This window comes from Neophocaena asiaeorientalis, unplaced genomic scaffold, assembly GCF_003031525.2.
Source record: "Neophocaena asiaeorientalis asiaeorientalis breed wild unplaced genomic scaffold, Neophocaena_asiaeorientalis_V1.1 scaffold449, whole genome shotgun sequence".
NCBI lineage: Eukaryota > Metazoa > Chordata > Mammalia > Artiodactyla > Phocoenidae > Neophocaena > Neophocaena asiaeorientalis.
The window spans coordinates 1,696,525-1,720,760 of NW_020175027.1; the positions used below are offsets into that span (position 1 = coordinate 1,696,525).

Genomic DNA, 24,236 nt, shown 5'->3' on the forward strand with positions numbered 1-24,236 from the left:
AAACTTTTCATGCCAAAAACTCAGAAATAGGAAATAGAGGGAAAATTCCTCAACATGACAATGAATATTTTTTTTAAAAATCCACAGCTAGCATCATATTCCCTGGTGAAAGACTGAAAGTATTCCCCCTAAGATCAGAAACAAGGCAAAGATGCTCACTTTCACTACTGCTGTTCAGCAGTGTACTGGAAGTTCTCCTTGATAAGAAAAAGAAATAGAAGTCATCCAAATTGGAAAGGAAAAGGTGAAACTATTTCTATTCACAGATGACATGATCTTATATATAGAAAATCCCAAAGAATCCACAAGAAAGCTAGTAGCGCTAATAAATAAATTCAACAAAGTTGCAGGGTACAAAATTAACGCACAAAAATCAGTTGTGTTTCTCTATGCACCGCAAATAAACCATCCAAAAAGGAAATTATGAAGGCAATTCCATTTATAATAGCATATAAAAGTATCAAATACTTAGGAATTAATCCAACCAAGGAGGTTAAGGATTTATATCCTGAAAACTACAAAACATGGCTGAAAGAAATTAAAGAACTATATAAATGGAAAGACATCCTGTACCCATGGACAGGAAGACTTAACATTGTTAAGATGTCAATATTATCCAACATGATCTACAGATTCAACGTAATCCCTATTAAAATTCCAACTATCTTTTTTGTAGAAATGGAAAAGCCATCATCAAAATCATATGGAATTGCAAGGAGTCTCAAATAGCCAAAACAATCTTGAAAAAGAAGAATAAAGTTGGAGGACTCATACTTCTTTACTTCGAAACTTACTAAAAACTACATTAATTGGGACTTCCCTGGTGGCACAGTGGTTAAGAATCCGCCTGCCAATGCAGGGGACACAGGTTTGATCCCTGGTCCAGGAAGATCCCACATGACGCGGAGCAACTAAGCCCGTATGCCACAACTACCGAGCGTGCGCTCTAGAGCCTGCGAGCCACAACTACTGAGCCCGTGTGCCACAACTACTGAAGCCCATGTGCCTAGAGCCCATGCTCCAGAACAAGAGAAGGCACCGCAATGAGAGGCCCACACACCGCAACAAAGACCCAACACAGCCATAAATAAATAAATTAATTATTTTTTAAAATCTACATTAATTAAAACAGTATAGTACTAGCATAAGGATAGACATACAGACCAATGGAACCAAAAAGGAGCCCAGAAATAAACCCTCACATATACAGTCAATTGATTTTTGAAAAGAGTTCCAATACCATTCAATGGGGAAAGGACAATCTTTTCAACAAATGATGCTGAGAAAACTGAATATTTATATTACACCATATATAAGAGTCATGTACCAAAATGTTCATTGCAGCTCTATTTACAAATAAAGATGTTAAAAAAAATTAACTCAAAATGCATCAAAGACCTAAACTTAAGAGCTAGAACTATAGCGCTCTGGGGAGAAAACACTGGGAAAAAACTTTATGACAATGCATTTTGGAACAGTTTCCTGGGTACACCAGAAGCACAGGCAACAAGAGAAAAATATAGATAAATTAGACTTCATAAAGTTCAGCACTTCTATGCTTCAAAGGACACTACCAAGAAAGTGAAAAGACAACCTACAGAATGGGAGAAAATATTTGCAAGTTATATATCTTATAAGATATTAATATCCAAAACATATAAACAACTCAACAACAAAAAAGCAAACAATCCAAATCAAAGATAAAAGGACTTGACATTTCTCCAAAGAAGATATACAAATAGCCAATAAGCACATGAAAAGATGCTCAACTTCATTAGTCATGAGGGAAATGCAAATCAAAACCACAATGACATTCCACTTCCACCAAGTAGGATAATAAATTTTAAATAACAGAAAATAAGAAGTGTTCACAAGGATATAGAGAAATAGGAACACTTGTGCATTGCTGGTGGGAATGTAAAACTAGTGCAGCCACTAAGGAAAACAATTTGGTGGCTCCTTAAAAAGTTAAACATAGAACTTTCATATGACCCAGCAATTCTACTCCTAGGTATACATCCCAAAAAATTGAAAGCTGGAATTTGAACATATATTTGTACACGAATGTTCATAACAGCATTAGTCACAATAGCCCAAAACTGAAAACAAACCACGTGTTCATCAACAGATGAATGAATAAACAAAATATAGTACATATATACAATGGAATATAAGTCAGCCAAAAAAAAAAGAAATGAAATTTTTATATATGCTACAACATGGGTGAATCTTAAAAACATGTGAAAGGGCTTCCCTGGTGGCGCAGTGGTTGAGAGTCCGCCTGCCGATGCAGGGGACGCGGGTTCGTGCCCCGGTCTGGGAGGATCCCACGTGCCGCGGAGCGGCTGGGCCCGTGAGCCATGGCCGCTGAGCCTGCGCGTCCGGAGTCTGTGTTCCGCAACGGGAGAGGCCACAGCAGTGAGAGGCCCGCGTACCGCAAAAAAAAAAAAAAAACATGTGAAAAAAAAAAACATGTGAAATTAACTAGACACAGAAGGACAAATATTGTATGAATCCACTTATATGAGGTACCTAGAGTAGGAAAATTCATAGGGACAGAAAGTAGAATAGAGGTTACCAGAAGCTGGGGTTGTGGGAGGGGGAAGGAGAGGGAGTTATTATTTAATGGGTACAGAGTTTATGTTGGTGATGATGAAAAAGTTTTAGGAGCAGATAGTGGTGATTATTACACAACATTGTGAGTGTATCTAATGCCTGAATCTGAATTGTACACTTACGAATGAGAAATATTATGTGTATTTTATCACAATAAAAAACAATGAAGTCTACATCTAAAACTAATACAATGTTATGTGTCAATTATATCTCAATAAAATTATTTAATGATTTAAAAGAAACAACAATAACATCAAAATGGATCAAAGACTTAAATATAAGAGCTAAAACCATAAAAATCTTAGAAGAAAACACGTAGTAGATCTTCATGATCTTGGATTTGGCAATGGATTCTTAGATATGACATCAAATATGTGAGCAACAAAAGGAAAAACAGAAAAATTGGACTTCATCATAATTAAAAACTTTTGTGTGTCAAAGGACACCATCAAGAGAGTGAAAAGATAAGCCATAGAATGGGATAAAGTATTTGCAAATCATACATTTATAAGGGTTTAGTATCCAGAATACATAAAATACTCTTATAACTCAACAACAAAAAGACAATCTACCCAATTTTAAGACAGGCAAAAGACATGAATAGAAATTTTGCCAGACTACAAGATATTTAAATGGCCAACAAACACATGAGAAGATGTCAATGCCATTGGTCATGAGGGAACCCTTGTACATTGCTGAGAAATGTAAAATGGTGCAGTCACCTGGAAAATAATTTTATGGTTCCTCAAAAAGTTAAACATAGAATTATCATATGACCCAACAATCTCACTCCAAGATACATACCCAAGAGAAATGAAAACATATATTTCCACAAAAACTTACACACAAATGTTTATAATAGCATTATTCATAATAACCAAAAGATGGAAATAACTCAAATGTCCACCAACTGACAAATGGAAAAACAAAATGTGGTATATTGATACAATGGAATATTATTCAGCCATAAAAAAGGAATGAAGTACTAGTACATGCTACAACAAGGATAAACTTTCAAAATCCTATGTTATGTGAAAGAAGCTAGACACAAAATTTCAATTATATTATATATTCCATTTATATGAGATATCCAGAACAGGCACATCTATAGAGACAGAAAATAGATTAGTGATTGCCAGGGGCTGGGAGAAGGGAGGAATGAGGCATGTGTTAATGGGCATACCTCTTGGTGAAATGATGAAAGTATTTTGGAATTTGATAGTGGTGATGATTGCACAACCTTGAGAATATCCTAAAATCTATGAATCGTACACTTCATAGAGGTGAATTCTATGGTATGGGAATTATATCTCAATTTTTAGAAATAATATTTTTAAAAATGAATAATAAGAGAGATCCATGCATAAGAGGTTGATATCCTGAGAAAAGGTGGAGTTAAGTGAGGTGAAGTAGTCCAGACACAAAGTCTAGCTAGAGAATAGGATCTGAGTGTGCTCTGAAGGAAGAGGGGAAAAGGCAAGTGTTAGAGATGGAGGACAATCCAATAAGAAAGTGGGAATCAGTGGCAAAAAGGGCGGTGGCCAAAAGGTGGTGAGAGTAATAAAAAAGACTGGTTATAAAGAGAGGCTCAGTCTTGAGAGTTTGGGGGGAGGTAGGGTCTAGCAGCAGAGATCCTGGAACAAAGATAAAAGTTAGAGACGGGGTCCGGGCTTCCCTGGTGGCACAGTGGTTAAGAATCCGCCTACCCATGCAGGGGACATGGGTTTGAGCCCTGGTCCGGGAAGATCCCACGTGCCGCGGAGCAACTAAGCCCATGCGTCACAACTACTGAGCCTGTGCTCTAAAGCCTGCGAGCCACAACTACTGAGCCCGCATGCCACAACTACTTAAGCCCGCATGCCTAGAGCCCGTGCTCCACAGCAAGAGAAGCCACCACGATGAGAAGCCCGTGCACCACAACAAAGAGTAGCCTCCACTCGCCTCGACTAGAGAAAGCCCGCGCACAGCAACAAAGATCCAACACAGCCAAAAATAAAAATAAACAAAATAAATAAATTTGGGCTTCCCTGGTGGCACAGTGGTTGAGAGTCCGCCTGCCGATGCAGGGGACACGGGTTCGTGCCCCAGTCCGGGAGGATCCCACATGCCGCGGAGCAGCTGGGCCCATGAGCCATGGTCACTGAGCCTGCGCGTCCGGAGCCTGTGCTCCACAACGGGAGAAGCCACGGCAGTGAGAAGCCCGTGTACCGCAAAAAAATAAAAAATAAATATAAATATAAATAAATTTATTTTTTAAAAAGAAAGTTAGAGGTGTGACTACACCTCTAAGAAGGTTAAGTGAATAAAAAGGCAAGGAGGGCACCCAGTGGCAAAGCTCTACAGATGGAGGAGATAAAACTATCAGTGGATGAGAAAAATAAGTCAGTGAAAATATGGGGCAAATGGCAGAGTGACCTCTCATGGCAGAAAGAAGGCCAGTGATGTGAATGAAAAGAGTGATGTAGGCCTGGGGCCCACTGGGGTGTTGGGGTACAATTAAAGGAAGGGAGACAATGAACTAAGATGAGTACAGCGTGGGAAGATGGGTCTCTGTAGGTTCTCAGGCTAACAGAGGGATAAATAGGACAGTGTGACACAGGTCACTCAGATGGGCTCTTAATTCCTTTTCTAGAGGGTCTGGAGAGAGTGGGGAGGAGAGAGAGTGGGTGGCTCAGGCAGAGAACCTATGGGACACAGCCAAAGGGACACAGAGGAAGCAGCAGCTTCCCAACCTCCCCAGACATCAGAAGATCAGCTTCTACAGTCACTCTATCATGATACTCTCAGCAGGGATCTTGCTACAAATTGTCCTCATCAAGAAGCTTGTCCAGATGGCTGCAAAAGATAGGATGTACAAGCTGCAGCTGAGAGCAGAATGAGGATAGGTGGGTCCAGCAAGCCTGGCAGGAATCACGTTCCCTATGTCACTGACTTCAAGTCGCTTCTTTTATTCCTCAATGAGGGATTTCTTTCACATTCCCTTCCCTATAGGATTACCCTCTCATGTCAACCTCGGTTGCACAGGGGCCCTGCAGTCACAGAGGCCGTGCTAGGAAGAGGGGGAAGGAAAGAAGGAGAAGAGCTTCATCAATACCCGTTTTTCCAAAGAGCAAGCAGGTCCCATGTCACGTGTGCTCCTTTCTGCCAAACTCTCCAAGCTGGGAAGGGAGACTTGGTCACATGCGGTGAAGGTAGGAGCAAAGGATCTTATAGGAAGCTGAGCAAAACTGTCCTCTGGGGGAGACTAGACTCCAAGAGCCCCAAGCATTAGTACACAAGGTCAGTCAGTGACAACAATAGACAGGCTCAAGGATGGAATAGCATTTTATACTTTATCCCATCTGATCCTCGTAACCACGCTGTGAGGGATGAAGGTCAAATGTATCTCAAGGAGGAATCTGAGCCTTAGGAAAATTAAACAATTTGTCCCAAAACAGGACCCAAAAGGTCTGCCTCCAGATATCCATTCCACCGTGTCTCACACTGCCACCTAGTGGTCAAGACCCACAGGCCCGCTCCACCATTCTTCCATTCCCGGGGATGGACCTAGCAGGGAACTGGAGAAGTGTTCTTGGTTCTGACTCCTTCCTATGACTCTCCCTGCTGAGAGCTTTGTTTTCTAAGAGTGATGAGCTCTAGCAGCTGACATCCTTAGAGACTATGGATATGGACCTGGGTCTCACAGAAAGGAGAGATTAAGGTTAACCCTTGAGAGCTCCAGATTGAATAGGCAGAACCTTACCCACAAAATGCTCCCTCTTTGCTCCTCTTCTTCCCTGCACTGATGCTGCAAAACAAAAAAGGAATGAGGTGCTCGGACTCACTTCTTATTCTCCTCCTTCTAGGCAAGCTGCAGACATTCATTATATATGAACAATATGATTTTCTACATTGAATTAATGAAATTCTGGGTTCTTACCCAGAAATAATTTTTAAAATGGTTATTTTCTAATTTTTCTCCTTTGAAAATCTCAAACAAATGTTTTCTGTATGTGATCCTTAACTGATTTTTAGTCAGTGTTCCTTAATGAAAAGGGTAAATAATCTCAGACCAACAAGTGCATGAATGTTCCATTCGATAGGATTTTGTCCCCTGGATATGGAGCTTAGACTCTAGCATCTCAGCATTGCGCTCCAGATCAGCTCAATCACAAAGGAAACATGTGATCCAGAGATACCTGAGAAGGTACCGTAACTGATGAATGTGTGTTGAAAGACTGTTCTCTAAGTATCCTGAACTGTCTTCATAATTTAATCCTGTGTTGTTACATATGGTAGCCACTAGCCACACGTGGCTAAAGCACTTTAAAATCGGGCTAGTATGAATTGAAATGTGCTGTAAGTGTAAAATATACATTGGATTTCAAATACAGTACCAAAAAGGATGAAAGACGTCTCAGTAATTATTTTTTCATATTGCTTACATGTTGAAATGACAGTTGAAAGGAAACTCCTTACCAAATTTGCTCTTAATATCTCCTAATATTTGCTCAAATGTCTCTTAACATTGTCCATTTTACTATCTGAAAATTTTTCACACAACCACCAGCCTTTTCATTTTTGTCTGCTGTAGAGCATTCTTTTGGTGTTTATCACTCAGAAACGCACTTTTTCACAACAGACTTTTGCAGCATTGTTGATGACCCTCATTGAACATTGGGTCTCACTCTGTAGTCAACTGTGAGGACTCATTTAAGTGAATTTCCTCCACACGACATGAAGGAAATCATCTGTCAAAAGCAATTGCAGTGCACGTTATTACACACAACATTATGTGTACAATAATGACACAGTTAACTATAACATGCCAAAAAATACATAAAGAAACAACTGTGTATGTTGTTAAAAACTTGAGATTTCTATATAAATACTTTAAAATATTTATGAGAAAATGGATCATGTCCTGTAACACATTTAAAATCAAGTGTTTGATAGAAAACAAACTTATAGTTACGAAAGGGGAAAGGGGGTGGGGGAGGGATAACGTAGGAGTTTGGGATTAATGGATACAAACTACTATATATAAGATAGATAAACAAGGACCAACTGTATAGCACAAGGAATTCTTTATCTTGTAATAAACCATAATGGAAAAGAATACAAAACAGAATATATATAACTGAATCACTTTGCTGTACAGCAGAAATTAACACATTGTAAATCAACTATACTTCAATTAAAAAATCAATATATACTGTCTAAAATTAATAAATCAAGAAATATTGGTAAAAGTTTGTTACTTAAAAATAAGGATGTGGGGCTTCCCTGGTGGCTCAGTGGTTAAGAATCCACCTGCCAGTGCAGGGAACACAGGTTCGAACCCTGGTCTGGGAAGATCCCACATGTTGCAGAGCAACTAACCCCGTGCGCCACAGCTACTGCCCCTGCGCTCTAGAGCCCACGAGCCACAACTACTGAGCTCACGAGCCACAACTACTGAGCCCATGTGCCACAGCGACTGAAGCCCGTGTGCCTAGAGCCCATGCTCCGCAACAAGAGAAGCCACCGCAATAAGAAGCCGGCGCACAACAACGAAGAGTAGCCCCCGCTTGCCACAACTAGGGGAAGCCTGCACACAGCAACAAAGACCCAACACAGCCAAAAATAAATAAATGAATAAACTTTTTTTTTTTTGGCTGTACGCGGGCCTCTCACTGCTGTGGTCTCTCCTGTTGCGGAGCACAGGCTGCGGATGCGCAGGCTCAGCGGCCATGGCTCACGGGCCCAGCCGCTCCGCGGCATGTGGGACCCTCCTGGACCGGGGCACAAACCCACGTCCCCTACATTGGCAGGCGGCCTCTCAACCACTGCGCCACCAGGGAAGCCCTAAACTTATTTTTAAAAATAAAAAAATAAGGATGTGAACAATGCAAAAAATAGCCGAAAGAACTTAAAGTGGTTACCTCTGGTAAGCAGAGCTTGCAGTAGAAGAAGGTGGGAGCAAAGAGTCTGCCTTTTTTTTTTTAGCCTTGCCCACGCTGAACGGATTGCGGGATCTCAGCTCACCTACCAGGGATCAAACCCAGGTCCCAGCAGTTAAAGTGCCAAGTCCTAATCACTGGATGGCCAGGGAATTCCCAAGCCTGCTTTTTGTTAAAAGAAATTACTATCTGACTTTCAAAGCAATGTTCATATATTACTCTGATTTAAAAAAACAAAACAAAACAAAAAACACTCATTTTAAATATAACCAAAAGAAAAGCAAAAAAGTATTTGACAGAGATTCCATGGTAAAAATCTGCACGTAAGCTTGAAATAGAATCCAATTTTTAAAATGAAGTCTATAAGATTTCCATTTCTGGCTATTTAACTAGGCTAGATGTTATGAAATGCCCTTGCACTGCAAAAATCCAAATGCTGGCTTAACTAGAACAAATACACTTTTATAAGGGGAGGGAGGAAGGAAGGAAGGAAGAAAGGAGGGAAGGAAGGGAGGAGAGAGAGAGAAAGAAAGAGAGAGGGACAGAGAGAGAGAAAGAAATGGAAAGAAAGAGAGAAAGAGAAGGCAAGAAAGAGAGAAAGAAAGAAAGAAAGAAGAAAGGAGACAGGGAGGGAGGGAGGGAGAGAAGAAGAGAGAAAGGGAAAAAAAGAGAGGGGAAGGGAAAGAGGGAAAGAGGTGAGGAAAGGAGGAAGAAAGAAATTCTAGAGCCAAAATTAGATGGAAAGCCAACACAGACACTAGGGCTGCCCTAAAAATATGCCCAACCCAGAAACCTAAAGTTTGCTGGTTATCAGCCCCACCAAGGCATAGTATTTAGACTTGACAAAGTAGGGGAGCTGAATCTGAGAACTGCACATAAAGCCAGGCAACCAAAAGGGCTATATTGTGAACACGTGAACAAAAAAAATCTGCATGCTGGAAACAAAGCCATAAAAAACCAATTTGTCCCTGGTGACACTAAGAATGTGAAACCAAGCAGGACCTTATGAGGCTCCTGGGCATGGAAGTCTTTCTGTGTCCCCTATTTCTTGTTTGTAGGAAATAGGCTTCAGTCTCCATGACCTTCCCTTAGTTCCAAAGGACAGGTTCAAAGAGCTGCTAATTAGGGAAGGGAGGCGATGCAGAGACAAGGGAGGAGCAGTCAAGAAACAACAGTGCAGCCTTGGGGCAGGGTCCTGGTTCCTCCTCGCCTCAAGGGATACACATAACAATATCTTTGAGCTCTTCTAAACTAAAACCCCCAACAAATGGAAGATGTTAACTACTTGATGAAGCATTCTTCATTCCAGAGAGAAGGTCACAGTTTGATAACCCTGAGAACCACAGAAGCTCATCAAGAAGACCACCTGAGGCCAGATTAAAGGAATGCAGGCCTTGCGCACACCCTGATCCTTATCAGCAACCCCACCCTTGAGCCACTGCTATAAAACTCCTCACCAAGTGCCCCCCCACCACACCCCGGGTTGGGACACACAGTTTTTGAGGACATGAGCCCTATGTGTCCCCCTTTGCCTGGCAAAGCAATAAAGCTATTTTTTTCTACTTCACCCAAAACTCAGTCTCTGAGATTCGATTCGATTCAGCACCAGTGCACAGAGGCCAAGTTTTCACATCAAATTGGGAGAAGAGACAGATTTGAGAAACAGAATTAGCAAAACTTGAGTGGAAACACTAACAACATTAATACTAATAGTTTTCCCTAATAATTTATAATCATAGCCCTAGTTTCATGAAGACCCGGGATGTGAATTTACACCATTCTCATAGTCTGAGAAATAAACATAGTCAATCAAAGAAAAAAAACAATAATTCCAGGCTGGTCAAGTACCTTAGCACCCAGGAGAAACCAAGACAAATCATCTCAATCCAGGCCCTTCAGGATTTACAAAGTTTAAAAGTATAACCAAATGAGCTCCTAGTAAAATATATCAAACATACAAGGAAACAGACCTCCATAAGCAAAAGTCTAGGAAGACTACAAACTGAAAAATAAGACATGCTCAGACTGCTGCTATTGAAATTATAAGGAAGTCATTATAGGGACTTCCCTGGTGGCACAGTGGTTAAGAATACGCCTGCCAATGCAGGGGACACGGATTCAATCCCTGGTCCAGGAAGATCCCACATGCTGTGAAGTAACTAAGCCTGCAAGCCACAACTACTGAGCCCACGTGCCACAACTGAAGCCCATGTGCCTAGAGTCCATGCTCTGCAACAAGAGAAGCCACCACAATGAGAAGCCCGTGCACCACAATGAAGAATAGCCCCTGCTCTCTGCAACTAGAGGAAGCCTGCACCCAGCAACAAAGACCCATTGCAGCCAAAAATAAATATAATTAATTAATTTTTAAAAGAAAGTCATTATACACAAAGTAATAGATTTAAAGGGTTTTGAAGGATGTTTTAAATGAAAAGACAGAGATAATCACTGTTGGTGCCAAAATATTGGCTTCTTGTACACCGATGCCGAAATGAGATACGAGATATGGAGACAGAGTTCTGGAGGAGAAAGAAAGGGTGGCTTTATTCTTTGCCAGGCAGAGAGGGGACCACAGCAGGCTAGCACCTCAAGAACTGTGCCCCCCTCCCTGGGGAACAGGGAGAGGTCTTATAGTTGGAACTCGTGGTCACAGGTATGCAATAAGGATAAAGGCAGTAACAGTCTTGCATTCTTCTTCTGCGAAGTTTCAAAATGGCTACAACACTGGGTCTGGTCGGCTCCAAGGGTGGGGTTGCTGACAAGGTGAGGGTGTGTGGAGGGTCTCAAGTCTCCTAATCTTAATGAGCTTCTCTAATCCCTTTAATCTTGCCTCAGGTGGTTTTGTGGCTGCTCCTTCCTTGATTAGCAACTGTTCGAATCTGCCCTTTGGAACTCGGGGAATGTCATGGAGGCTGGAGTCTTGCCTACAAGAAACGGGGGACAAAAAAAGGCCTCCATGCCTGGAAGCTCCACAGGGCCCCACTTGGTTTCACCATGTAGAGCAGGAAAAAGGGACATTTAGCCCAAACCAGACCTTCAGGGTAAATTTTCTGAGATGATGCCTGAATTGGGATAGAAGGACAATTAAGAATTAGCCAGGGGGGTTTCCCTGGTGGCACGGTGGTTGAGAGTCCGCCTGCCGATGCAGGGGACACGGGTTCGATCCCTGGTCTGGGAAGATCCCACATGCCATGGAGCAACTAAGCCCGTGCGCCACAACTACTGAGCCTGCGCTCTAGAGCCTGTGAGCCACAACTACTCAGCCTGCGTTCAGAACTACTGAAGCCCGCGCACCTAACGCCTGTGCTTCGCACAGAGAGAAGCCACCGCAATGAGAAGCCCGCGCACCACGAGTAGCCACCGCTCGCGGCAACTAGAGAAAGCCCGCGTGGAGAAACGAAGACCCAACGCTGCCTAAAATAAATAAATTTATTTTTAGAAAATAAAATAAAAAATATTAACAGCTTTCTTACCTTACGAAAACCTACATTTATTTAAACGCTGTAAAAATGTGAATAGCCAAGTCTGGAAAGAACTACGTCAAGATGCTATGGAAATTATTTTGAGATTGAAAGTTTATGGGATTCTTTCTTCTACTTTTTTATATATTCTAAATTCGGTATAGAATAGTATCATAACGGGAAAAACTGTTTTTTAAAAAGTAACATTTCCTCTTACCTCTAGCGGGACACAGCTAGAGTTCCTATCAAGTACAGGACCTGACACATAGTAAGCCCCCAATAAATGCAGCAAAGGACCAGCGCCTGAGATGTGAGAGCAGTGGCCTAGGATCTTCCTGCCTTGTAGAAGCCTGTCCCGCCGGCCCTCAGGACTCGGCCTCACCTCGGCCCGCCCACAGCCGGGCTAACGGGCCGCGCCCGGCTCCGCGCCCGGCTCCGCCCTCCGCTCCCACTATCCCAGCCCCGCGGCCTCCCCGCTGCCGTCATCCCGCTTGAAACAACTCCTCCCGGACGGTGTGTACCACCCTCCTGAGGACGATGGCCCCTCCCGGAGGGGCGGTTCCGTCAGGTCTCACTGTCCTGACCAGTCCTGACATTTTCAGGACACTGGGCCCCTCAGGGGCAGGGGATAAGAGCGTGCCGAGCCCGCGCGGCCGCTGGAGCTGAGTTGCTGGCCAAGCCTTTTACTCGGCACCCCTCTGGAGGAGGTGGGAAAGGGAAAGGAGGGAAAGGAAAGAGTGGTCAGGGAAGGGGAGAGGTGAGGCGGAGGGAAAGGGAGAAAAACCAGTGGGGTAGCTTAGGAAGCCGAAGCCACGGCCGCGCGTGGACGCTGGCGGGTTCCGCGGCGGCACCTGGGCGCAGACGCCCCATCCAGAGGCCCCACGGATGAGGGAGTCCTGCCGCGGAACCGGCGCTGGGGAGTCCGAAAAGCCTCACCCGAATCTTGGCTGTGAGCTCTGGTCTCTAGGATGCTTACTTCAGCGTCCTGAGGTGTCGCCTGGAGGCGGCCTCCAAGAAGCCTGAGGGGACAGCCCTGAGGCTGCCCCCGCCCCGCTCCCTGCGCCCTCCCCGGCGCAGGCCCCGCCCCGCAGCAGGCCCTCTCCCATGGGTACTGAGCTCCAACCAGATACTAAGCGTCAGATGTTTGGGTTAAAGCGGTGAACGTGGTAGACGACATAATTAAGACGCAAGTTAAACAATCTAGTGCGGAAAGTGCTGGTGGGGGAGGGGAGGATGAGGGCACCCGTCCTAGCTTGGGAGGGTCAAGGAAGGTCTCACAAAGGAACACACCTTTCACTCTAACAGGAAGAAAGGAAATCGGAGGCAATGGTTTTTGATGATGAAAAGTTCGCATTGGATGGCTCCTGGTTCCTCTGAAAAGTAGAGGACTACCATATCTGCTAGAGGCCAGGAGAAAGAGAAGTTGAGGAAAGTAAAGGTTTGAATTTATTTTGAGTAGGATGGGAGAGTTTACTAAGGAATAAATGATGTAACTAACCACTGGACCACCAGGGAATTCCCAGGAAGCTTTGCCTGTTTTGATCACCCATGTATCCCAAACACTTAGAACAGTGCCTAGCGCATAGCAGGCACTTAATAAATGGAATGCATAAATAAATGTATTTCAAGTGATGATGGAGTTGCCCATTAGTTGTAGACCGTAAGTTTATGGTGGCCACCAACTTACCTATAAGTGTGATTTTATCCAATAATGCTGACCTCTGCCTTCCTAGAGGGCAGTTCTGGCAGAGGCAGAGTTGGGATTTTGCCAGGTGGAAATGATGAAAGGAGAATGAATTGATAGATGTTGATTAGGTGATGAACCATGAAGTCTATCTTGGAGAGGGAGGAAATAAAGGCAAGAGGTTTCTTATGGACAGGGAAAAAAGCGGAAAGAGCAATGGGCTAGACTCCTGACGAGGTTGAAGAGTTGGCATTTTAGGACAAGTCTGGAGGTTGAAATCACAGGGTGATGCAAGACAGAAGGCAGAGTGGTTCCTGGTGATGATGCTGCAGATATGGCCATAGCTGGATTGGAGCAGAGGTAAAGGACTCTGAGATGAAAAGGCCTAGGAATTGAGAGTCTAGGTCATTTAATAGGTTATCCACACAGATGTTTGGGTTTCCCATAGATTTCCCTCCTTCAAGATCTCTGCCCTGGGCCCCAACCAGCCCCTTCACCAACCTTCATAGGATCTGCATTCACATTTTAACTTAAGCCTCAGATCCCAAAAGATCTGGCATGACTCTGGGCCAGAAAACAGAATGGGCTAGTTAGAGCTATAATGGACATCTCTATTATTTTGTTTTGATACCAGCATGCATACACCTTTCTGGAAACAGGATGTCTATGTTTTCTGGAGGAACGACCAGACCCCCACTTCTTCAGTCTCAGGCCATGAGCAGATAGTGTTCTTCCCTCCATACCCTTACTCCAAGGATGTGTATGTGACTCAGACCTGCCAGAGGAAGCATCCTGTTCCCCTGTGTACAGTTCAGTGAGTAGTTCAATGATGTATGCATGACCAGCTGGAACCCATAAGCACAATATTGTCATAGCAACACCACATTTTCAGCTTCACTTGAACTTGCTACCACACAACACCTAAAAATAAAGTCAGCACAGAAGACAGAGAGTCAGGGACTTCCCTGGTGGTCCAGTGGCTAAGACTCTGTGCTCCCAGGGACTTCCCTGGTGGTGCAGTGGTTAATAATCTGCCTGCCAATGCAGGGGACACAGGTTCGAGCCCTGGTCCGGGAAGATCCCACATGCCGCGGAGCAACTAAGCCCATGCGCCACAACTACTGAGCCTGCGCTCTAGAGCCCACGAGCCACAACTACTGAGCCCACATGCCACAACTACTGAGGCCCACATGCCTAGAGCCTGTGCTCCGCAACAAGAGAAGCCACCACAATGAGAAGCCCATGCACCGCAACGAAGAGTAGCCCCTGCTTGCCACAACTAGAGAAAGCCTGCACGCAGCAACTAAGACCCAACACAGCCAAAAATTAATTCGTTAATTAATTATTTTAAAAAAGATATTACTTTAAAAAAAAAAGACTCTGTGCTCCCAAGGCAGGGGGCCCAGATTCAATCCCTGGTCAGGGAACTAGATCCCACATGCATGCCCCAACTAAGAGTTCGCATGCCGCAAATAAAGATTCCACATGCTGCAACGGAGATCCCATGTGCCACAACTAAGACCTGCCACAGCCTAAGTAAATAGATTAATAAATTAAGAAATTAAGAAAATAAATCTTAAAAAAAAAAGAAAGAAAAAGAAATGAAAACTGAATCCCGATGACATCGAATTGAATCTCTGCATCAATCCAATTGCCTGAAGCCAACCCTACCCCTGGATTGTTCAGATATGAGTCAATACATTCCCATTTGTTTACACCAGATTTTTATTTGGATTAAATTGGATTTTAATTTCTTTTTTTAAAATTATTTATTTATTTAGGCTGCACCAGGTCTTAGTTGCGGCACACAGGATCTTTAGTTGCGGCATGCAGGCTTCTTAGTTGCAGCAATGCGAACTCTTAGTTGCAGCATGCATGCAAGATCTAGTTCCCCAACAAGAGATCGAATCTGAGCCCCCTGCATTGGGAGCACAGTGTCTTACCAACCTGACCACCAGGGAAGTCCCTGGATTTTAATTTCTGTCACATACAAATGATTCCTCACAATACAAGGGGGTTCTCAATCCCTAACTCTGCCTTCTGGGATATCTACATATCTATGGATATATAGATATAATAATAATGATAATAGTTAACATATGTTAATTTCTTTGTGTCTCAGTTTCTCCTATGTGAAAGAATATAACAATACCTACTTCAAAGAGTTGTAAAGATTAAATGAGATAAATGTTAGAGTATAAATTTGTTCCACAACACTGAAACCACAAGAAACATCACATTACTTAATTTTTCTAAATTAAATTAAACCTGGTTCGAAACTCTCATTTACCAGGGTTGGAAGACATCTAATATTAATCATGATTTGGGTTGGGGAAGGGTGCTTTTCCCCTCTTTAATGGGATATACATTGACCAAAAAAAAAAACCACTTAGGAAAGAAACTTGGGTCTTGATCCTGTCATGGTTGCCACTGGGATGTGCATTATCTAAACTCATACAGTCCATTCAAAGGCAAATGGCTCCACAGCATCTCTACCAAGTATATATATCAGCATCTTTTGCTGCAGTTCCCAAGACTATGTACTAGATGTTTAGTGCCCTATTAAATCAGCTCTCCCCATCAGAAGCCCTGCTGCCTCCTAATTGACTTCTGTCACTCATGGAGCCTATTGCAATATCTCTTTTTTCCCAAGTCCCTGAACCCACTGCTATCCTTGGGCAACTTCTCTTCTTTCCACCCAGCATCTCCTCCATCTTCTCCTTCTGAAGAGCACCCAGCTAAATTAAATTCTCCTCCCACACGAGAGCCTGGATAAGGTTGTACAGCAGGTGTATTGCAACTTTAGTTTGGGACTAATAAACTCAAAATCCATTAACTATTCCATGAGACAAGAAACCTAGAATTCCTGGAAGAGAGGAGAGCAAAGTTACCTTTTTATCCTACTGAATGTCTCTTTTGGCAATGAGTAGCAGACAGCAACTTAGTAGATTATCCTGCCATAAATGTAAATTAGCTAGCACAGAATTCAGCATTGCCTTCTCTATTTCCTATCAGAACTCAACTTACTTTATTCATCCAGAGGTAGGAAACTCAGATACCGGGCAGGTAATGCAAATGACTAAAAATAGGCAAGTGTAAGAAAACAACAAAACCATAGGCACAATGATAAACAGCAACTAGCCCTCAGCCTCGGCTTTAACAAAGAGAACATGGTGAACTGGAAAGCACATGGCCACTAAGGGAGCCCCTGCTACTTAGCTCTCAATGGTCTTTACTGGGCTTCCCTGGTAGCATAGTGTTTAAGAATCTGCCTGCCAATGCAGGGGACACAGCTTCGATCCCTGGTCTGGGAAGATCCCACATGCTGCGGAGCAACTAAGCCCGTGCGCCACAACTACTGAGCCTGCGCCTAGAGCCCATGCTCTGCAACAAGAGAAGCCACCACAATGAGAAGCCCGCGCACCGCAACGAAGAGCGGCCGCCACTCACCACAACTTGAGAAAGCCTGTGCACAGCAATAAAGACCCAATGCAGCCAAAAATAAATAAATAAAATTAATTAATTAATTAATGGTTATTACTTTGTGGGAATGAGAGCCCTATGTTGCCAGATTTTAAGCCAAAAATATTATTACGTACAATCTACTAATCTTATAATGTTGACCATTCAAGTTTAAAAAAAAAACAAAAAACTGCTGGCCACATTGTCTGGGCCAAATGTTAAATATCAGTATGTACCTTTAAGCTGTTTTATGGTTTCAGCTGCTACATATATACTGGTGGCTGTCAAATTTATATCTCCCCCACAGACTACTTTCCCAAGCTTCAGATACATGTATCTATCTGCCTCCTGCCTGACATTTCCTTGTCACAGGAACCTCAGATGCAAATGTCTAAAATGGAACACATTGTCCCCTCACCCTAAATTGGTTACCAGGTTTGTGTTACTTACCTCAGTAAAATGTCACTAACATACACACCCAGTTCCCCAAGTCAGAATCCCTAGAGTCATTCTCAACTCCCTCCCTACTCCACCCTATCCCACTGGTAACTAAGTCTAATCAACTATAACTTTAGAATTCTACTTGAACCTGTTATTCTCCATTCCCACCATCACTGCCTTGGTTCAGGCCTCATCTTTCATTTTGCCTAAACTAAAGCAAAGTTTCCCTAACCAATCTCTTTGCCCTCAATATAGCCAGAGTGTTCTTTCCAAGACACAAACTTGATCTTGTCTCTTCCCTGCTCAAAAATTTTCAATTATTTCCCATCACCTTCAGGATAAATTTCCAACTTCTTAGTCTGGTATTCAGGGCCTTTTGTGATCTTGTCTATCCTACTGCTTCCCCAACCCTCAACTAATACTACAGCTGCACTGCAACACCTTCAATTTCCCTAATGGGACATGGTTTCTCTGACCCACCACCTTTACACAGGCTGTTTCTACTGCTTGGATTGTCCTCTCTTCCCTACACTCTCATTTTCTTGATTCCTCAAACCAAGCAAGCACTGGTCATCTCTTCTGGGAAGCACCCCCTGACAAGCAACCCCCTATCCCAAGGTGGTTAGATGTCCTCCACACCCCTTAATACCCTGTACATATCTCTATTTTACTTGTCTATTATTTGACTGTTTCCCTCACTGAAATGGGACCTACTTTAGCACAGGGACCCTGTCTTACTTCTGCCTCCTCCAGCCTGAGCACGATACCTGATCCATAGTAAGCACTTAATATTCTCTGAATGAATAAATCTAGTCCAAATCATGGTAGCCATGGAGAAAACTTTCTTGCCCAAGATTACATGGCCAAACAGTGACAGAGCTAGAAAATCCAAGTCTCCTCAACTTCAGCTCAGCGCTCTTCTACCAGACTAAGCGGGCAGTTGATGGGGGATGGGGTGAGAAGAGAGGCATTGAATTGGACTGCAAAGGCAGATGTTGAAGTTTGACCCTAAAAAGAGGAGTTGACGTGAAACAGAGTGGTGGTTTTAGGGAAAAGAGGGGCAAATGAAAAAAAAAGGGTCAAACATGTTTGATTTGTCATCCTTAACATGAATATTTGTGAAAAAGGTCTCGGGCAACCTAAAGACATGAGATGTAAAAGAGGAAACAGACTCCATCTATTAAAGATGGAATGAGGTGTGTAATCAGGAACCTTAAAAGTGATGGAAGAAATTTTCATATACTGAGGTATAGGGAAGTCATTCTGGCTTATATATGATTTGACTTGAACTTTATACTAACTACAAGCCTGTCTTGTGGTCTATCAAACATACATTGCACATCTGCTTTAATCATTAAAGAAAAGCATGCAAAAAAAAAAGAAAGAAAGAAAGAAAAGGGTGCATTGTCCAGAAGTAAAGAATATCTGTTATGAAACTAGAGATAAATGCCTTCCTTCCTGGGATGTCAATGCTAGTACTCCTTTGACGATAAGGCTCCCTTCCCAGGCACCAAGGTCATACTGACTTGCTGTGTACGAGCTAATCTGTCTTTTTTGAAACGTTGAAGGAATGTACCCCTGTCATGTTTGATGTCCTTTGTTCTGACAAGATATAAAGCTGTGCTGGAAAACAGGCTTCTTGGGAGCAGTTCCTCAGAGCTGAGAGGCTGTCTCCTGGGCTACAGTCTTCAGCTTGGCTCAAATAAAACTCTCCTCTATTCTATTCTTGTTATAGATTGGTTATTGATCATTTATGGCAAAAAAAGAAATAATGTTTTAACATAGCATATACTATGTACTACTCTAAGCATATACATGTTTTCATTTAACCCTCAAAACAACCCTATGTGGTAAGTAATAATATTATCCCCATTTTACAGATGAGATAACTGAGGCACTGAAAGATAAAGTAGTTTGAGATTTCACAGGTAGGAAGTGGCAGAGCTAGGATTTGAATAAGGTAGTTTGATGCTAGAATCCATGTCCTCAACCACAATGCCTGAAGATAATTCTGACCTTGGTAATCAAGACAAAAGGGGACCACTAAGCTTTCACTGAATAAAGTATGAGTTGTCTGGTGGGCGCAATTTTTGGGCTGTAAATTCACAGAGACTGCTGTTAGGTATGTGGGGGATGGGAGTTCTTTGTTCTGTGATGCAGTGATGACCTCAGGGTAAACTGCCACTAGGCTGAGGAAAATGGAATGGCTGCCAGAGGGCCTGCTTGGGGCTGAGGGGGACGTGGGGCTTCTCTGGGGCCAGTTGACCCATGCCCTGGCCTGCAGACACTGTGGCAGCAGCTGCCTTCTGAGTCCAGGGAACCTGGTAACACTATTCTTGTTCGTGGTTTGGCAGATCCAGAGGTGGTGGCAGCTTGGGAGATGGCGACAGCTTCAGCCCTGGTACTCTGGGGACAAGATGCAAGGCAAGGTGGGTGACATAGGTGTGCAGCTGGGTAAATGACTCACCACATGAGTTCAGGTAAGGAATCATTGACATCAATGTGGGCTCAAAAGAGTGACTATAAGCCTTAAATGTGAGGCTGGGTGAGTGACCATTAACACTAGATTTCAAGCCAGCTGAATGATCATTGACCCTAGATGTGGGGTTATGTAAGGGAATGCCGATCTCCAAATGTAGTTGGGTAATGGCCATTAACACCAGATGGGTAAGTGACTATTGTCCACAGATGTGGGCCCCAGTGAGCAACTGTTCACTCACTGTAGAACAAAGACTGAGGGCTTAACGGTACATCTTGTGTCTCTGAAAAAGGCTTCATGCTTGATTGTATCTTTCTCCACTCCCCAGAAAGATTGTATCTTTCTCCACTCCCCAGGGCCTACCACTTCTGTACCGCGTGGCTTTCTTTGATCGCCTGTGGAAGCAGAAGTCAGGGGAGGAAGAAGAAGAGGAGGAGGAGGAAGAGGAGGTATCTCTGGATCCACTGAAGCCATGTTCTCTTCCCAAAGAAGCTCTTATTGGAGAACAAGCCACCACAGCCCCATCCCAGCCATCCTGTGATTCTGAGGGCCTCCACAAGGCCATAGGGACACTAGAGCAAGTACTCACGCAGACCCCAGACCCTTCCAGATCCTTCCCCACCTTTCAGATCTTGACCAACCTGCCTGTGAGGCACAAGACAGCATCAGGGAGCCACCTACAGCAGAGAGAAAGCCAGCTCTTCTGGGGTCTCCCCTCTCTGCACAGTGAGTCCTTGGAGGCCATCTTCCTGAGCTCAGGTGGCCTCTCTCCCCTGAAGTTGTCTGTCAGTCCTTCTGTCTTCTTTAATAAGTTTGCCTTCCTGCCTAGAACCCCAGTATTGCTGCTTCCCCAGTATTGCTCCCCAACCCCACTTCCTACACATGAAGTCCATACTACAGAAGATTTGGAAGGAATGGCCTCTGACCCTCAGCAACTTCCCTCCCCATCTTCCCCTCCTGTCCCATCACTTCCCCTCCAACTTAAATTCTTTCCCATGGACCATAAGAGAGTCCTATCTGGCACTGAGGCAAACACACAGTGGCTTACACAGCAGAGAGAGGTCCCTTGGGTCTCTGAGGATCAAGCCCTGCACCCACAGCCTAACCTCCAAAGAACCAGGCCCTCCAAACTCTTCCATTCATCTGAGGTCTGGTGGAAGGTGCCATGGGATCCTGGCCTCCAACAACACATTCCAGACTCACTCTGTGCCTCCCTAGCAGAAAATCCTGCTAGCCTTCTGGGAGACCTAACTAGGTCTGAGGCCCCATGGAGGACCACGGGGCAAAATGAGGACCCCAAAACCCCTGAGCCAGCAGTGCCAGCTCCCAGCCTAACCCCAACTTCTCTGCCAGAATGCCAAGGAGTCAGCCCTATAGGAGGCCTCTCTGGACCTGAAGCCCTCTGGGAAACCACAAGGCGAAGAGAGAATCCTCAGATCTCTGAGCCTCCGACCTCAGTCCCTTGCCAATCTGTAGCCCCCATGACAGAGCCTCAAGGAACAAGCACCCTGGAAGTTCCACCTGTATATGAGACTCAGTGGGGAACCACAGGACATAAAGAGAGTACTCAAGCCTTTCAGCTCCCAACGCCAGCCCCCTGCCCTCCCCCACATCCCCTGCCAGAACTCCAGGGAGGCAGTCCCCTGGGAGATCCATCTGGATATGAGCCCCAGTGGAGATGCAGAGAAAATTCAACAAACCTTTGGGCCTTTGAGCCCCCAGCCTTGGACGTCGACCCAGGACTCCATGGAACCATGCCTGCATGTGTCCCATCAGGATCTGAGACTCCGTGGAAGGGCATGCAGAGTAGAGAAAATCTTTGGGTCTCTGCAGACCCAGTTTCATCTCCCAGCCTTCCCTCAGCCTCTCTGCTGGAGTCCCTAGGAACGGGTGCCCAGGCAGTCTTGTCTGAGTCCAAAGCTTCGTGGGAGGCCATGAGGCAGACAGACAACCTCTGGACCTCAGAATCTCCAGGCCCTGGCCACAGCCCATCTCTAGCTCCTATTCTAGAACCCCACAGAATCAATCTTGTGGGAGGGGTCACTGGGTCAGAAACTGCATGGAAGGACACTGATCATTCCCGGAATTCCTGGGCTTTTGAATCGCCATCTCTGGCCTTCAGCCCACCCGCAGTTCTTGTACTGGATTCCCTCAGAGTTAGCCCTACGGGGGTCCTGTTTGATTCTGAAGCTACATGTGGGGACATAGAAAGGAGAAAGAACTCCTGGGCCTCTGAGCTCCGGGCTTGCAGTTTACCTCAAGATCCACGTGGAGCCAACCCCTTGGGAGTCCAATCTGACTGTGAGCCTACTGCGGGGCACATGGAGCAGAAAGAAACCTGTTGTGTTCCTGTGTCCCCATTGTGGGGTCCCAGCCCATGCCCAAACTCTATGTCAAAGTCTCACACAAGTGAGCCTATTGGAGACCAATGCAACTGTAAACCTGAGGGGGAAACAGTGGAGCAGAGAGGGAACTGCTGGACCACTGAACTCCCAGCCCCAATCCCCAGGTCACTCTCTGCTCCTCTACCAGATCCACACATTGACCTTGAGTTTGTGTGGAGGAATGTGCAACAAAGAGGGATCCCCCAGGACCCCAGCCTTCCAGCAGTGGATCCCCTCCAGCCAGTACCCTGGCCTCCCACCCAAGCTGAAGCTCTGAAGATTGAGTCCAACCAGCCTGGCCTACCCAAGGGAGAGCTGTTCCCAGGGGCTAAGGCAGAGACTCCATCCTCCCAGGGTGAGGCTGTCCCAAAGGTGCCCACACACTCTGGGATCCAGGCCTGGCACTGGAGTAAAGAGTTAGAACTCAGGCTGAAGAAACTACAGCAGAGCCCTGCTTCCAGATCTCTTGGCCCAAGTCAATCATTTGGCAGCTCCCCTGCCCTGAGCTCCACAACTCAAGCCACCCGGAGACTCTCTTCTTGCCCACCACAGCAGATTCATCCCCTCAGTCTGTGCCCCAACTCTTCAAGCTGTCATCCCCCTAAACCTCAGAGCACAGTAACTCAGCCTGTCCAGGTCCCCCACTGTTATCACTCCCACTCCTCTATCCAACCTCAGCTATGGAAGTCTGGCAGGGCAGAACAAGAGTCTCAGAAAGAGCAAAGAATGAATGTGAAGATGTCATCCCAGGGGTCATGTGTTCACTGCCCAGGCCTAGAAGAGCCCTCATACCCTGAGGTTCCAGCCTCAGGCAAGAGACAGAACAAGGCTTCGGCTCTATCTTCAGCCAAAAAGAGAGAGAGCCCCAGGAAACCCAAAGGAGGAGACCACGGAGAAGGGGATGCAAAATTGGGGTCAACAACAGTTACAGGGAAAAGCCACCTAGCCCAGGCCAGACTAGCAGAGGTCCCTGTAAGCAGACTTTTGCAAAGATCTCAGCACAGGGACCAGAGCTCTCGACACACTGCTCCCTCCCCGCAGCCTCACTCCAAGCCTTCAGGTTCCCAAGATCAGAGAGGGGCAAGGCTGGGAGCTGGTGACATCCTGGCCCCTTGGCACTGTAAGCACTGCCCTTGGGCCCAGAAGCGTCTTTCCTCCCCCACACCTCAGGCTCCCCCTACCAGGGGTCTCCAAAGGATGTTAGCCAAATTTCTGGGTACCCATGGACCCCTGCCCACCAAATCCAGTCAGCAGAGAAAAGGCTGGTAGTACTGGCACCCAATATAAGTACCCCAAGACCTGAAGCCAAACCAGTTGGGGGGTGGAGACACAAAGGAAATCCTAATAAACTAGCTGAACTAGACAAACCCCACTCATGTCTTTTTTGGAGTCTGGGGTACTGGAAATGACGGTTCCCTATTCTGCTGCAGCTGTATCTCCTCAGGATCAGGTCCCAGAAGTAGAGAGCTCAGGATTCTATAGGCTTAACTTTCTTTTCAAGCTGTTCACAGATGATCAACCTGGAGTCTATAACCTGGAGTCCTCACTCTACAGGGTGAAGCTGTTAAGGCCAGGGGAGCACAGACCAATGCTGCCCTTGAGAAAAACTTCACAGCAAGTCAACAGAAGAAAAATTGGTCTGGGTCTAGGCAGCTGCTCTTGGTCCTGGGTATGGTCCCCTTCTTCACATACTTGATACACAAGTTCCCCACATATGTTTTTAGCCAATTCTTGTCAGCCCTCTGCTCTTTTCTCTCTCTAGTTTAGCTCATGCATCTCCAAGGCCAC

At 44.9% G+C, this 24,236-nt stretch overlaps 1 protein-coding gene across 1 annotated transcript; it reads left to right on the forward strand.

Moving 5' to 3' along the window:
• Nucleotides 1-11,249: 11,249 nt before the first annotated feature.
• SPATA31G1 (SPATA31 subfamily G member 1) lies at nt 11,250-23,717 on the forward strand. The gene is made up of 5 exons (XM_024763012.1): nt 11,250-11,300; nt 12,966-13,106; nt 19,940-20,014; nt 20,421-20,538; nt 22,198-23,717. Exons 1-5 carry the CDS (start codon nt 11,250-11,252, stop codon nt 23,715-23,717), a joined length of 1,905 nt encoding a protein of 634 aa, XP_024618780.1.
• The last annotated feature ends 519 nt before the right edge of the window (nt 23,718-24,236 follow it).

Bases quoted from the DNA above. Each gene is read 5' to 3' on its own strand.
- SPATA31G1 (XM_024763012.1), top strand. From the start codon at position 11,250: ATGGCTACAACACTGGGTCTGGTCGGCTCCAAGGGTGGGGTTGCTGAC. The intron at 13,107-19,939 runs GTACTGAGCTCC...GTGGTTTGGCAG, and splicing joins CAGCAGGCCCTCTCCCATGG to ATCCAGAGGTGGTGGCAGCT. The intron at 20,539-22,197 runs GTTCTCTTCCCA...GCCCACCCGCAG, and splicing joins TCTGGATCCACTGAAGCCAT to TTCTTGTACTGGATTCCCTC.